The following is a 16,621-nucleotide window of genomic DNA, read 5'->3' as shown; positions in this document are numbered from 1 at the left end:
TTTTCAATCCTTTCCTCCAGGTTTATTGAGGATAATTTCACATAGATCACTGTATAAGTTTATAGTATACAACATGATGATTTTTTTAAAATAAATTTATTTATTTTATTTTTGGCTGTGTTGTGTCTTTGTTGCTGCACACGGTGAGTGGAGACTGCTCTTCATGGTGGTGCGCAGGCTTCTCATTGAGGTGGCTTCTCTCGTTGCAGAGCACGGGCTCTAGGCATGTGGGCTTCAGTATTTGTGGCACGTGGGCTCCGTATTTATGGCATGCGGGCTCTAGAGCACAGGCTCAGTAGTTGTAGAGCACGGGCTTAGTTGCTCCACAGCATGTGGGATCTTCCCAGACCAGGGCTCGAACCCGTGTCGCCTGCATTGGCAGGCGGATTCCTAACCACTGCGCCACCAGGGAAGTCCCTAATGATGTTTTTTATACTTCTTAATCACTATATTCCATTCTTTTCTTGAACAACAACACAAAATTAAGTATCAATTTAATTTAATTGCTTAGTAGCTTTACTTATGTAGTTTGAAGATAAGTATTGAAGACCCCTTTGATACATGGGTTGGAAATCAGTTGTCATATATGACTTTAAGGCATTGGTCACTTAATTTTCTTCTAAAGCAACTTGTAGATTTCTTTAAAAACACTTGAGTGTTTTTAAACATAAATTTGAGTTTTTTTCAACACAGATTTGCTTAGAAGTCCTATAGTTTCTTGGGATAAAATGGGTATGTTGCCTTGTATTGTTTAATTACTTTTCATTGTAAATGTTACATCTTTTGTGCACACTAACTTTACACTAGGATTAGAAAAGTGAGAATTCTATGTCTGTAACACAGTTATCTCTAATATGAAACTGTGAAAAGGTAGACTCTGGACTGTAGCTATATTATTAATAGGCTGTCATAAGTCATATTCTCTATTGACATTATACCAGTCTTAACACTTAAATCTATCAAAAGAAACCCTAATTATAATTGGTTCCACTAAATTTTTACTAGGACTTAACTATTTACACTACACTGTCAAAAATGATAGTGCCTTAGATTTTCAAGCTACTGACCCATGATGATGATGATGATGATGGAAGATTTGGAGGACACTTTTTAAAAATCTGATATTTTGGTATGTACTGTGTATTTTTTAAAATAAATTTATTTTTTGGCTGCATTGGGTGTGCGGGCTTTCTCTAGCTGTGGCGAGCGGGGGCTACTCTTTGTTGCGGTGTGCGGGCTTCTCATTGCGGTGGCTTTACTTTGCAATGGAGCACAGGTTCTAGGCATGCGGGCTGCAGTAGTTGTGGCACATGGGCTCTAGAGCACAGGTTCAGTAGTTCTGGCGTATGGGGCTCAGTTGCTCCACACCATGGGGAAACTTCCCGGACCAGGGATCGAACCCCTGTCGCCTGCATTGACAGGCGGATTCTTAACCACTGTGCCACCAGGGAAGTCCCGGTGTGTACTGTTAAATACAAAGTCCTTGATGACCCTATGGGTCTTTCTGTCTTGTTGTGGAGTGAGAAAGAACAGATGAAAATCACATGAAAGAACTGGTAAGCAGGAATTACATAAATTAGTATTGTCTCTTACAGGGTCAATTAGTACAATATATAGACAGAATTAGAGGTGTAGGCTTTTTTGCTCCTTGGCCTGGAGAACTGTTTGATCAGCCAATATTGAATTAAGCCCTCTGAGCTGCTCTGGCACAAAATTAACCACTAGAAAAGCAGATATTAAAGGAAAAATGTAAAGGGTATTAGTGGAAGTTCTTAGACATTGACCTTGTCCATCTGGCAAAATTAATGTATTTTTCTCCATCACTACTTATAGTTTAATTGATGCTTATCATAGAATTAATGTTTATTTTCAGACTCTGTTACCATAGGAAATCCATTATTGAGCACCTAATATGTGCCAGGCATTTGGCTAAATTGAGGCTTTGATGAACAAAATCAGATAGATCCTTGCCTTTTCGCCTCTTACAGTCTAGTGGTGAACATAAAACATTAAAGAAGTATGCAGATAGAAAACCTTCAAGTTGCAAACTTTCAAAGATGCAAACGTGCATTCCATCAACATCAGTCGTGAGTGAAATCGCAGTTTACCCTCTGTCTCCTATCGCTGACGATCCTTCAGCTCTACCATCTCCCAGCTCCTCTCCGTCCTCTAGTCAGTAACTCTTCTTGCCTGTTCACTCCGTGCAAGCCCTTGTATGCCAGCTGTTGTACTGTACTACTTTACTTTTCAAGTTACTGTACTGTAAGATTAAAAATGTTTTCTTTATATTTTGTGTTTGTTTTTTACGTATTATTTGTGTGAAAAATATTATAAACCTATTACAATACAGTACTATATAGCAGATTGTGTTATTTGGGTACCTAGGCCAACTTTGTTGGACTTACGAACAAATTGGACTTGCAAACACATTCTCGGAATGAAACTCATTCGTATGTAGGGGACTTACTGGAGCTGTAATAAGTTTTATAAAGGAGGGTTGCATGGGCTGTGAGAGCATAAAATAGGAAGAATTCACATAGGCAGGGAGGAAATGATGATGATTAGAAGTAAATTAAGTGAAGGGTGGGGATTGGGATTTCCCTGGTGGTGTAGTGGTTAAGACTCCGAGCTCCCAATGCCTAGGGCCCAGGTTCGATCCCTGTTTAGGGAACTAGATCCCACATGCTGCAACGAAGACTTCACATGCCGCAACTAAGGAACCCGCCTGCCACAACTAAGACCCGGCACAACCAAATAAATAAATATTTTTTAAAAAGTGAAGGGTGGGGATTAGTTTCAAGGCGACAGTGTAAAAGACAAAGTAACCACAGGGGCCATGTGCCAAGGCCCTGAGGTTAGAAGGTCCAAGGCAAATTGAAGAAACATGAAAAAGGCCATTGTGTGGAGTGCAGAAAATGAGGGAGTGAGAGGTGTTAAGATGGAGCAAGGGGCAGGTAGGGCTAAACCTTGCACACCATTGCTGAATGCTGAGTTGTATCCTAAGCACAATGGAAGGCAGTTGAAGTTCTTTAATGGGGCGGTGTGGGGTGGTGTGGAGTGAGATGGGAGTCATGACTTTGGTTTTGGAAACCAACTACTGTGGCCATAGTGTTGAGGATGAATTGGAGGAGCTTTAAGAAGTAGGAATACTTTACTAAGGAGATTGTTGCAAGAGGCTGGGACCTGTAATTGAGTGGTCGTGATGGAGAGAGGTAGAACTGAGATAGTATTCAGGAGGTAAAAATGGCAGAACGTGGTGATGGATTGAATGTGGAATGAGGAAAGTGTCAAGGACTGCCAGGTTTATGGTTCGCATATCGAGTGGATGGTAGTGGTTTTCATTTACTGATATAGGGAGGACTGGAAGAGGACCCGGCTTTTGAGAAAGGGGGTTCAGGAAGAAGAGAGTGCATTTGGTATTGGACGTTTTGAAAAAATTTGCATAAAACAGAACTTAAGGGATCTTTAACACAGTGCAGCAAGCATCTACTGAGCCTTTTGTGCAGTGTACAATGTGCTAGTTGTAGGCGCTACCGTAGAGCTACAAAAATTAATTAGATGCTTAGTTCAGTAGAATTACAGGTATATAAATAACCATAAGGAAAAAATAGTAAAAGCAGAAGGTAATTGTCCTCCAGGTCAGTAAGTCAGTCATTTATTTACGTCTGTGATTTCCTGCATTTTGGATGGTTCTCTGCTGAGGTCCTCAAAGTCCGAACTTTCCATTTAATTTGAAGTTATGCCATTTGGATTCCTGAAGCATCTTCACAAGCCACCTACATTCCTTATGGAGCTGTGTCACAACAGCAAGCCCAGTGTCTCCCTGGATTAATAAAATAAAACAGGCACCCCTGCTTTTGTTTATTGATATAGTATCTCCTCCTCCCCCTCCTCGTGATACAAACAGCTTTCTGGAAGTAAGCAAAAGCAGTTATCCAGATGAAACTTGGCTGCACAGCTGCCAAAATATTGGATGTCGAGCTAGCAGCGGGTGGGTGTAGTTGTAGCACGTTTACGTCTGTGACTGGGTCCTTCCCCAGTCGCCACCGTATGGGAATCTCCGGGGCCGAAGCCTCGAAGCCTAGCTGAGCTCCCTCGAGCCACGAGGTTCCTTTCCTGAGGGCTGCATTGGCGTCCCGGGGCGTCCACGTGTCCCGAGGCACAGGTCCGGGCGAGAGAGCAGGCCCGGGCCCCTAGATGAGCCCTGGGCTCAGCGAGGAGGCGGCGGGGGACCTAGGCTCTCCGGATGCTCGCCCTCTGCGGCCGGGCCCTCCCGCCTCTCCACCCCAAAATTGGCCTAACCGCCAATCGTCGGCTACCCACCTCCTTTTCAGCAGGTGACCCATGGCCAATCGCCAGGGGTCTCTTTGCCAGGAGGCGGCAGGGCCAGCCAATCGGGGCGGCCCCTAGGCCTGGGCGGGGCAAGGGCAGGAGTACGGGGAGAGGGGCTGTCCCGGGGGACCGGCTGAAGCTGACCGGACCGACTGCGAATCAGCCCGGTGATCCGGCGGAGGGAGGAGAAGAGGGGGTGCCCGGAAGTAGCCCTCGGCTCCCTCCCCTGAAGGCACAGAGGGCGGGGGCCTTGGCGAATGGCTTTCTTGACGGCTGCTTGCGGAGTGAGTAGACCCGGAGGGTCTGGGAGAGGGGCCGTCTCCCACCTCTGAGTCCCCAGGGACCCTGCTGCTTGCCCGGGCCGTGGGCGCGAATGTCGTTCTCTCCCTGCCTCCTTCCCGCCGCGCCCTGGGGTGAGTAGGACGACGTGGCCGCCCGAGCCCTCTCTTCTCTGGGACTCTCCTCACTTCCTCCGCCGGGATGGTTGGAGGCAGAGGCTAGGGGCCTAATTCTGTACCACTGAGAGGTCATTCGCCACCAAACCAGTCTGGAGAGAATCGCTTCCCCTTTTTCATTTTCGTGGAACTGTGTTTTCCTTTCGAAAGCTGTCTCAAGATACTAAACGTCAGAGTTAAACTTTCTCAATGTGAAAGCTTAATTTTGACCAGTTGATCATTAATAGAATTTCCAGTTACGGGCCAAACATTTTCTGTTGTTTCAGTTTTGGCTCTGTGTTCTTGTCTGGCCCAGTATTTTTGTGTGTAATAATTATGGGTGCTATTATTTGTGAGTGTGAGTGTGGAGCGGGGGAGGCAGGTGGTTTTATGCTTTTTGGATAACTTGTGCAAAAACAGTGAAAACTTCGGAATAGTTGTAGGGGGTTCTCGTAAAAACTGCAGGGAAAGGTTTAGATTCTCAGTAAACTTGGTTATGGAAAGTTGAATATAAGCAATAGACCAGGAAGTATGTTTGAATCATGCATGTTTCTCTTCATTCCTACTACACTTCACAAGTATTTTTGTTATGAAAGAGCGAGAGATGTATTGATCAAGAAAACTAATTTTTGCTACTTTGAAGTTAACATTTGGCTTTGCTTGTTGATTAAACCGTTTACTTTTATCTGTGTTCAGGAAATAAAAAACAAATCAAGTAATTATTTCTCCTAGTTTTGAGTGGAGAAGGTGGGAGAGATTTTAAAATAGTAGTTGCAGTTTTAAGAGTTTTTGTAGTGAACTTTAAGTTGGAAATTCTCATCCACTGTGAGTCATCTCTCAGAACATTGACTTTATTGAACTGAGTTTGTGATAAAGCTCTTTAATGAATAGTGTAAACATCTCTCATTTACTTAAAATTTTTTTTAAAAAATTTCACTTTTTGTGTATGCCAGCAACTTAAATTAAAATACCTATTACCTTTCCTAGCCCAGGGAAGATAAAAACCACTAAAAATCAAACTTTTAGTCTGGAGAACTTAAATGGGAAATTAGAAAGATAACAGAGAAGCTGAATCTGTTTTCAAAGTGTCCTCAGTTCGGTTTTGACAGAGATGACATTTGACTTGAAGTGCCCTTCAGTAAATATTAGGCTGCAGTGACTGTTGGTCACATCCATTTTGATGTTTCCAAAGTCCTAGTTGGTTGTTTTTTTCCTTTAGTGTGGAAAGATTGGATTCAGTAATAATCTAACCACTGAACCATCCCCAGTTGATAAGTTTGGTTCAGCCAGTAAAGAGCACTGTGATACAACCATATTCTGCTGATTGGAGAATCAGGCAGTTGCATAGTTTGCAGTCTATTGCTTGAGAAAAAGGATATCAGGCTTTTATTCCAAAAAGGAAATTCTAAGATGTCCCTTAGGATATATTGAGTTCTATCAGTATCTAAACTTTATAGTGTTGAGTAAGAACTGATGTTTATGGGGATTCTATAGAAAAAGACAGTTTTTATGCGTACTGTAATGTACTTGGCCTAAAATTATATTTAGGAAGATTTTTCAGTAAAGGTTTAAACAATTATTATGTTTGAAAGAATAATGCTTAGGCTGAAAAATGTGTTTAAGCCAAGTACCTCTCCCGAAATATTTTAATTAATTGTAGTTCCACCACACACAGGCAATTAGTCATTTAAAGCCATTTTCCATCTCCCTTATTTTCCATGTCCCGTCACCAGGTCCTGTTAAATTTGCCTTAGTAATGTCTCTTGGATTTGGCCTCTTTTTTTCCACCCGATAATGCTTTAATTCAGGCCCTCATCATCTCACCTAGACTTTGGCAAAACCTAACTAGTCTCCCTGTCTCTAGACTCCCTCTACCCATACTCTTTATCCGCACTCAGATCCCACTGAGTCACTGCTGTGCTTAAAAGTCTGTTTTGGCTCCCCCTTGCCAAAGCCCAGATGCTGGGAATGTTCTTTAAGGCCCTTCACAACCTGATCCTAATTTATCGCTCTTGAGTGTGGACTCAGCTGCAGGCAGCCTACCCAAGGCATCTACTCTAGCACTGTGAGCTGTTAACCATTTGGAACATGGCATAGCCTCTCATAGCTCTTGGTCCAGTCACAGCCTTTCCCTCTTGATTAGAATTATAATTGCTTAGAATTCAATCAAGTGATAAATCTCCACTTCTTCCTTTGACATACAGTTTGCATGTTACTTTTTCTTTGATGTCTTCCTTCAGGCAGAGCAAGTTAGATTTACTGTTGTCCTTCATGTGCTACTACAGCACTTTGTTCATACTTCTATACTATAAATTTTTGTGCACATATCTGATTCTTGGATTAGACTCTAACCTCCTTTATTCCTAGGGCCTTTGCCCCTAGTCCAGTGCTTGGCACATTGTGGGTGCTTAGTGGATCCTCGTTAAATGATCAGAATATGTGGCTTAATCATGTCCTAAGTGTGCAACCTTTGGCTCACTGTACTGGAGCTGGGTTTATCCCTGTGAGTTAGAAATGTTTGCTAAGTCACCAAGCTCCCTGGTTGCTGTCACACCTGAGAGACAGGACTGGAGAAAATGTTTAGAAATAATGTTACAAATGGTGAGCAGATTTCCAGGCAAACTCCTCCTCCCCCAACCTACATGACCTCTGATATAGTTGAAAGAATACTAGCAGCAGTACCAGCACAAATTGATTCTGCAGTAGTTAGTATCATAGGAAAAAGCATGTTGCTAGCTAGAGAAGTCAGGGAGACTGCTTAGAAGGGGTGAAATCTGATCTGATTCCAGAAGATTAGGTAATGATTAATTATAATTGCTATTATCTGTATTGTCCTTAAAGATGTCCTTTGAAGGCATTGATAGTACCTGGCACATAACAGATGTTCAGTGAATGTTTGTGTTACAAAGGAAAGGTAATGGTTGCTCTGTGTGTGTTGTGGGACAGGGGAGATACTTGTAGCCCTTTCCACACTGGAGTTCATTTATTTCTGGAAACACCTTTAAGAACTTTGCTTCTTTGCTATATTGACTTGAGCAGCTAATTTTGTTTTTTTCTGAAATGTGCCACTTCAACCAAGTTATTCTGCTTACTCGGTTGTTTCTTTGTATTCTCGGCATTCCAGAGCATGTTTTTAAATCTGGTTGCATTAGTCTTCCTCATTCAGTTTCAAGGTTACACTAAATTTTTGCTTGTGTTTTAACATTTGTTGTCCTACGGTGGAGGACCTGGCTGCAGTTAGAACCTGTAAGTTCTTATTGTCTTTATTTAAATGAAATTAATTTTTTTCGAAAGTAAGTGGACCCCAGGTTTTTCCCGTATGGTGAGATATTTACTCACCTGGTGAATATGGTTATTTACCTGGATATACTGGCTTCACAGAATCTTAAAACTGGAAGGGATCTTAAAGTTTTAATTCAGCTTCTACCTATTTTTATAATGGAGAAAACAGTTTCAGAGAAGACAAGTGACTTGGCCATGGTCACACATAGAGATTAGAATAACTAGGACTACAGCCTATGATTCTTGCTCTTTTATTAGCTCTAGAGAGAACTGGAGTGCTACTCTGATGCTGCTATTCATTCACTGTTCGCCTCACTCTCCAAGTCCCAGTAATTTTTCCAGTTCAGGCACTAATTTTGGTTTCCTTTCGGATTCAGTACCCAGATCTGAAAAATAGCATCTTACATACTTCTCCAAGAGAATATCATTCCTTATTTGGATTCCTTGTGCTTTCCAGTCTCTCTTTGTGCTTATATACTGGTTCCTGAGTCTGGGAAGATGGCTTTTCTGGTTATTCTCCATTTTCCTGCAGATTCATTCTCTGCCCCTCTCTACTCGCTGCTTCAGGAGGCTGACCTTTACAGCCTGTGTCATCTGGAGTTCTTTATCCTCTGGCTTCTGGTAGGGTTTAGCCAATGAGAGGATGGAAGATAGAAGGAAGAAAAGAGAGAACCTTTGGGGTATTTATTCCTCTTGCTCTTTCTCTGCTTCCATGCATTTGTAGCAGTGGCTACAACTAGAGTGTCCTTTGAGCCTGCTTGGATTTACATTGTTTCACTCCTTGTTCCTTCAGGCTTGGGAGTGGTGAAGGCTTCCTGCTGTTCCTAATTCTTGGGTACCTCAGCATCCCTTGTTAAATTTCCTTAACCCTGCCCTCATTTCTCTAGTCACTTGGTTAAAGAGTTCAAAAACCCATCTGATTATGATGTTTCCTGCCCTTGCCCACTACTGTTAATAATTTTCCCCCTCCCCATCTCTGTCAGAATCCTACACTCTAAAATGCTACCTCTGTGAAGCTTTTTTCATCCCCTTAACTTTCTCCTTTGAATGTCTTAGTATCTTTCTCATAACACTTAATCTACCATGCTTGAATCAGTTTTTTGTAGACAGATTTTTATCTCCTACTACACATTTGAAACTCTTAGGGTGTGATCTGTATCTGCCTCATCTTGGCATGTCCAAAGCATCCAGCACAATGTTGTCATAGTCATAAAAAACACCCAGTGAATAAATCATTACTGTAACACTGAATTCTAAACCCAGAGTAGTATGTATAAAACTGTGCTCATGAGACTTGGCAGGAGAGAATGAGTTTCTAGAAGTTTGTTTCAGTTGTTCAGCTGGGCTTGCTTCTTGTACTGCCTGGGTGGTACAGTGTCTTTCCTCCTGTTCAATTTCTCTTTTCTTAAAAACTTTCAGTTAGCCTTAAAATTTTTCAGCATCCATACTTGTAATATAATAAATCATTAAGAATAATTAAATGTTATTTATGATTTGTTTCCTGAGCACTCTGGTTTATAATCTGCAAGAACTCCTTTGATTGTTTTTTTATGTTTAAATCCTAACAGGTAGGTACATTTCAGAATTTCTTCATTCATTTACAAAAATTTTATTGAGCATTTGCTAGAAACTGGGGGATACAGTAGAGAACAAAAAGAGTCCTGTCCTGTCGGGCATATATTCTAATCATATTTTAGACCATTTTGATAGATTTCTGACAACAATTAGGGTAATAAGGATGAATCAGGGTAATTTTGTAGTGCACTTTTAACAGCCTTAGCAAAAACAACCTGTTTCCTTCTGTTTGATGTTCACTGGCAGCTAAAATTAGATACACAAAAACTGCATATATGATTTTTAAGGGATAAATGCCAAACCAGTTAAAGAATCTGTTCTTTCCAATTCAGGGTTGTTGTTTTTGTTCTATTTTGTTTGGTTGTTTTGTGTGAGAAATAAGCCATTTAGTACTGATTGTCTGTTGGCCTGACTAGCTGATCATTTAACTTCCCTTGGGTGTTTATTTTCAGCTTGTTATATTTTCGTACGTAGACAGATTCAGTTTGGTTAGGGGAATATATTAGGTTTTGTTTGTGAAAACATTTCGTAATCAAATTTTCAAGTATTATGAATGAGTATGAAGAATTCTGTAGTTATTTCAAAACTTGAACTATTAAAACATTCAGCTTAAGAATTCATGTGTTTAATGTGATTTTCCCCCTCATTATATGTAGAGCAGATTTGCATAAAACTTTCTAAAACTTCCGTTTTTGGTGGACCCTTGAAAACAGTGAGAGTTTTTGCTTTTCAAAATGCTGTGAAGCTTTGACCCACCTCCTAGAGAAATGGAAATAAGAACAAAAATTAACAAATGGGACCTAATGAAACTTAAAAGCTTTTGCACAGCAAAGGATACCATAAACAAGACCAAAAGACAACCCTCAGAATGGAGAAAATATTTGCAAATGAAGCAACTAACAGAGGATTAATCTCCAAAATATACAGGCAGCTCATGCAGCTCAATATCAAAAAAACAACCCAGTCCAAAAAATGGGCTGAAGACCTAAATAGACATTTCTCCAGAGAAGATATACAGATTGCCAACAAACACATGAAAGGATGCTCAGCATCACTAATCATTAGAGAAATGTAAATCAAAACTACAACGAGGTGTCACTTAACTCACACTGGCCAGAATGGCCATCATCAAACAATCTACAAACAATAAGTGCAGGAGAAGATGTGGAGAAAAGGACACCGTCTTGTACTGCTGGTGGGAATGTAAATTGATCTAGACACTATGGAGAACAGTATGGAGGTTCCTTAAAAAACTAAAAATAGAACTACCATATGACCCAGCAATCCCACTCATGGGCATATACCCTGAGAAAACCATAATTCAAAAAGACACATGTACCACAATGTTCACTGCAGCACTATTTGCAATAGCCAGGACATGGAAGCAACCTAAGTGTCCATCAACAGATGAATGGATAAAGAAGATGTGGCACATGTATACAATGGAATATTACTCAGCAATAAAAAGTAATGAAATTGAGTTATTTGTAGTGAGGTGGATGGACCTAGAGTCTGTCATACAGAGTGAAGTAAGTCAGAAAGAGAAAAACAAATACCGTATGCTAACACATATATATGGAATCTTAAATAAAAATAAGTCCTGGTGAACCTAGTGGCAGAACAGGAATAAAGCTGCAGATGTAGAGAATGGACTTGAGGACATGGGGAGGGGGAAGGGTAAGCTGGGACGAAGGGAGAGAGTAGCATTGACATATATACACTACCAAATGTAAAATAGATAGCTAGTGCGAAGAAGCTGCACAGCACAGGGAGATCAGCTCTGTGCTTTGTGTCCACCTAGAGGGGTGGGATGGGGGGGGTGGGAGGGAGACGCAAGAGGGAGGAGATATGGGGATATATGTATACGTATAGCTGATTCACTTTGTTATACAACAGAAACTAACACACCATTGTAAAGCAATTATACTCCAGTAAAGATGTTTTTTAAAAAAATGCTGTGAAGCTGAATGACAGGCAGTAATCTGAGGTTGGGAAGGGGAAGAATGTATTTTTTGCATCCCCTCTAGTAAGCAGCTCAGAGCTTATTTAAGATCCTGGAATGACTTAACCCAAGACTTTTAATTTTAAAAAAGATACTGTCAGTAGCCTGACCCACCAGTATGTGAAAAAGAAAAGCTTTGGCTCATTGCCAAAACCACATGGTCAAACAGTGCTTTGTTGGGGGTGTCATGTAGTAGGTGTTTTTGTTTTTTATGAGTTTGCTTTTTTGAATGTTGACTCATGACCATGGAATTGGCAGGAAGGATGTGGGAAGAAAATTAGGTATTCTGCTTTGTTTCACTGGCCATTTTTCTCCTCAGCATTTATTCCAGTATAGCAGTGATTGCTAATTTTTAAGTGTATGGGGTTTTTTGTTTTTTGTTTTTGCTAGTTTGTACTTTATCTGTAAATAATGTTATAATTTTTTTATGCTGTATTTTATTTTGCTTGGAAAGGTGTATCTGAGCAGCTTCAGCATTGCCAAATTTACTCTCTCAAGTCATTTTAGGGTTTGGTAGATAATTTTAAAATAATAATGCTGATGATTTTGCAAGCTAAAAAACAGTTATAAAAATTTTGAAACATATTTATAACCTGCACAGTTTCTGAATACTTTTTACATAAAGTTTTTGTATTTAAGTAAATAGATACTTTTAAAAATCAGACATCATGAATGTATAAAGTAAAAATTAAGAGTCCCTGTCTTAAATGCCCCTCTTTCTCAATCTCACTCCCTAGGAATAACATCTGCGTCTCATGTGTTTTGTTTCATGTGTTTTATTTCAGGTGTGTGTGTGTGTGTGTGCTGTGCATGTGTGTGAATAAAATAACTTTTCAAAGTGTAACTTCTTTATTGTTCATGTCTCTCTTTATCTAGAATAAGGTAAGCCCTCAACCATTATTAATTGACTTGAATTCTGGTGTTTATTTTACTTTTGTAATTTGCTTTCTACATTCAGAGGCTGTAAACTCATATTTCATTTTAGATTTTTTTAAAGTAATTTACTACATTCTGAAATCTCGAGACAATCCTGTATGCCTTCCAGACTTTTATATCTCTAAAATGCTAGTTACAACCTTTATAGAGAGAGAGAACATATAATTTATTGTCCAAACTGGGGTACTTTGAGAGTGAAGGAGGCTGCTAATAATTTTGTTGATACAACAGACATAACTAGGGATATCCCAGACAAACTAGGGTAATGGTCATGCCATTTACAAACTTCAGGTTTTTGTTTGTTTTATTTACTTTAGGCAATAACTTTTCGTATGACTTTAATATTTTTTCTTTTTATTTATTTATTTATTATGTATTTATTTTTGGCTGCGTTGGGTCTTCGTTGCTGTGCATGGGGCTTTCTCTAGTTGTGGTGAGCGGGGGCTACTTTGTTACAGTGCGTGGTCACTGCAGCGGCTTCTCTTGTTGCAGAGCACGGGCTCTAGAGTTCGCAGGCTTCCGTAGTTGTGGCACGTGGGCTCAGTAGCGTGGCTCATGGGCTGTAGAGCACTGGCTCAGTAGTTGTGATGCATGGGCTTAGTTGCTCTGCGGCATGTGGTATCCTCCCAGACCAGGGCTTGAACCCATGTCCCCTGCCTTGGCAGGTGGATTATTAACCACTGCACCACCAGGGAAGCTCCATGTGACTTTACTGAATAAATTGGGAGAGTTATTTGGAAAGACAAGCTGTCAGTGATTTAAATAGAGGAAAATGGTACAAATCCCAAACCTTTCCTGTGCAGTTGTTTGAGTAGCCAAATCACTTTATGAAATCAATATTAGTGTTTTGTTCTGTAAGTCAGAAGGTTACCTAACACTATCAGTATTAGATGAAGAGAGATCATGAAGAGTAAGCAGTTGTGCTAAGAGTCATAATAAAGCTAAGGAATTTTGGCACCGGTGTCTGTACCTGATTCCTGTTTGACAAAGCAGCTGTTTTCTGTCCCAAGTATATGAGCAATTCAGATTTGTTTCGTGTTGGTTTTTTTTAAGAGAAGCTATTCTCTTTGTAAATTTAAAGATAAAAACAATTTTATTTTTCAAAGAACTAATGGATTTTCAAAAATCAGATTATTTTATGGAAAAGGGGGGCTTTCTTTATATTGTTTGACTCTTTGGTACCAAGGTAATAATTGAATACAGTTTACCTTTTGTGGTTCAGACATAATACCTGATACTTTTCTGAACATCTTATAGGGAATTTTATTTTTGATCTGTTTTGCAAGACTGTATTTTATCACTTGTTTGTCTGTTCCTCATACCTTTTTTATTACTATTTATTTTCTTGAGTTCATCAGCTTACTGTTTGTATTCCTTTTTTAAAAGAATGTTAAATACAGTTTAACTTACACTTGTATCCTTTTCTTGATTATACTTCTCTATTAAAATTGTTTATGTTTTTTGTATTACCTAGTTGTTAATTCATTTTGCTTTTAATCCATCAGATATTCATTGAGGACCTTTTCTGTCTGTTAGGCATTAGTTTAGCACCTTGGATACAGTGGTGAATCCTGGTTATTTTCAGTTCCACATTGTGGAGAGGAAATAGAATATCCACTACTGTGCTACTTTATGCATATTCGTTCATTTCGTCTATCCAACAACTTTGAGTGGTTTATTATTGTGTCCATCCCTGGATAAGGAAAAGGAGGTAGAGAAAGTAACTTGGCCAGATCATGTAGGTAATTGGTTAGGGACTTGCAGATTCAGGATTTAAAACTAGATCAGTCTGACCTTAAAGCTGGTGTTCATTTTTGGTATACCAGGCTCCTTCAGGCATTTTTTAGATTAAACTTTAGTCTCTTATGCCATGAATTCTTTTCAAATGTCATTGTGATTTAATGGAGAAGTGTAATGGATTTGTAATTGAAATCAAAGGGCTGGGTTGAAATCTCAATTTAAAAAAAAACCCAGCTAGGGCTTCCCTGGTGGCGCAGTGGTTGGGGGTCCGCCTGCCGATGCAGGGGACGCGGGTTCGTGCCCCGGTCCGGGAGGATCCCACGTGCCGCGGAGCGGCTGGGCCCGTGAGCCATGGCCGCTGAGCCTGCGCGTCCGGAGCCTGTGCTTCGCAACGGGAGAGGCCACAACAGTGAGAGGCCCGCATATCACACACACACAAAAAAAACCAACAAAAAAAACCCAGCTGGATGATTTGGGGAAGCACTTATGAAATAGGGTTAATATCTATCTACCTTACTATATGTATGTTATAATAATGAAATAAGAAATAATATAAAGTATCTAGCAGAGGACTAATACTCTGGGAAAAAAATTACTATACTGTGCATCCTTGGTGAATACATGGTGTTAGAACTGTTCATTTAGAACTATGGAAAAAGGCCTTACCTTTTTTGGCATTCTTGGAGTACCTAAGCGGTTGTTGATAAGATAGCTATAGCTACCATTTTGATAATAGAGACCCTATTTTGGAGCCTTAGATTATCAGGACATTGACTTAGATGGAAAATACCTTCCTGAAGTTACATCGGAGCAAAGAGTTTAATAATAGGCTCAATTTTATGGACGTTTTTGAATTGATAATCTTTTCTCCAAATGAATTGGTAGTTGAGTGTTCTTTAGCGTTAAAAATACGGGCAATTCTTAATTTCAGAACTTCTCTATATCTCGAAATTCTGTTTTCCTTTAGCTGAAGTGAGTAAACCTCGGAGACAGCAGATTATGAATGTTTCCAAATTTTCAGTAATCCAAGGAAGTCAGATGTTAGTATACCCCACATAAAATCAGGGTCTTACTGATATTTTGGGGTTTTTTTGTTTTGGTTTTTTTTTTTCTCCTGAGGTACGCGGGCTCTGACTGTTGTGGTCTCTCCCGTAGCGGAGCACAGGCTCCAGACGTGCAGGCTCAGCGGCCATGGCTCATGGGCCTAGCCGCTCCGCGGCATGTGGGATCTTCCCGGACCGGGGCACAAACCCGTGTCCCCTGAATCGTCAGGTGGATTCTCAACCACTGCGCCACCAGGGAGTTTCTTTAATATACTTTTTTCATCATTAAAGCAACTTTTGAGTCATTTGGTAAGGAGACAAAATGGTGTCATTTCTCAAAAAACTTAATTTGCTAATAAATTTCTAAGGAACAGAAAAGCCATTAAGTTTGGCATTATGTTTATTTATCTGTTTATTTTTCAACTTGCCACTTGCTGCTCATGTACCTACTTTTCCTCTGTATAGCTACAGATGTTTCTCTTATAATTCCTTTAATTAATTATTGATGTCAGACGCACAGCATAGTAACTTTCTATTCTCTCTTTTCCTTACCTTTATGGAAGATCAGTACCACACTTGCTTTTTTCCAGTCTTCTGGTATCTCTCCAGTTCTTGAATTTTCAAAAATAATTGTAAGTGATTCAATTGTAAGTATGACCTATACTTCTTTCATTGGATGAAAGCGTATCTGTGATGCATGTCATCTCAAATTGCTAATTGTGAACATAAACTTTCCAAATACTCTTATATTTAATCAAAACAACATTTCTGCAGAGTTTTTATTATTTTATTTATAGGGTGTGTATTTTGCTAATTTTTAAAAATCATCTACTTTTGTCTGGATTTATGCCATTTATTTTTCATTAGGAGTCTTGTTTTCTTTGGTGTTTTTCCTTTGTTAAATTTTTAAGCTGTTATTCCCTTTTACAGTTCTATTACTGATAACTTATTTTGTTTTCTTGTTATTCTGAACTTTTCTATGAGACTTATGTGGAATAATTTCTGTATTTCTCTCTTCACAACCTATTTTTATTATATACTATTTTGTCCTGTATAGGAGAAAGCTCTGAGTGTAGGGTACATAGTCCTTTAAGTTTTTGCTGTGAAATAAGATTTGATATGAAAATAATTACTCATTTGTGAATTTCTTTTTACAGTGTTATTCAGCCATAGCCCTTCCTGTTCTGCATTTTTCTTCTCAGTTCCTTAAATTATTCATAACTTTCTTGTTTCCTGATTCTGACCTCAAGAAGACCTTAAACCACCTTTTCCCACCG

At 39.7% G+C, this 16,621-nt stretch overlaps 1 protein-coding gene across 17 annotated transcripts in view; it reads left to right on the top strand.

The window, feature by feature from the left end:
- OSBPL9 (oxysterol binding protein like 9) overlaps nucleotides 1–16,621 on the top strand; it is a 177,604-nt gene that overhangs the window by 111,954 nt on the left and 49,029 nt on the right. For 5 of the 17 annotated variants that reach the window (XM_059064067.2, XM_067007940.1, XM_067007900.1 and 2 more), the window contains one exon: nucleotides 15,908–15,976. The exons of 6 other annotated variants lie outside the window; for them this stretch is intronic. In XM_059064067.2, the coding sequence (XP_058920050.1) occupies nucleotides 15,908–15,976 (69 nt within the window). Of the gene's footprint in view, nucleotides 1–4,109; nucleotides 4,746–15,907; nucleotides 15,977–16,621 lie in introns of those variants that run through there. 6 more of the 17 variants (XM_067007954.1, XM_067007915.1, XM_067007934.1 and 3 more) reach the window with 6 other exon arrangements.

This window comes from Kogia breviceps, chromosome 1, assembly GCF_026419965.1.
Source record: "Kogia breviceps isolate mKogBre1 chromosome 1, mKogBre1 haplotype 1, whole genome shotgun sequence".
NCBI classification, from domain to species: Eukaryota; Metazoa; Chordata; class Mammalia; order Artiodactyla; family Physeteridae; genus Kogia; species Kogia breviceps.
This window is presented reverse-complemented; position numbering and strand designations above follow the sequence as displayed.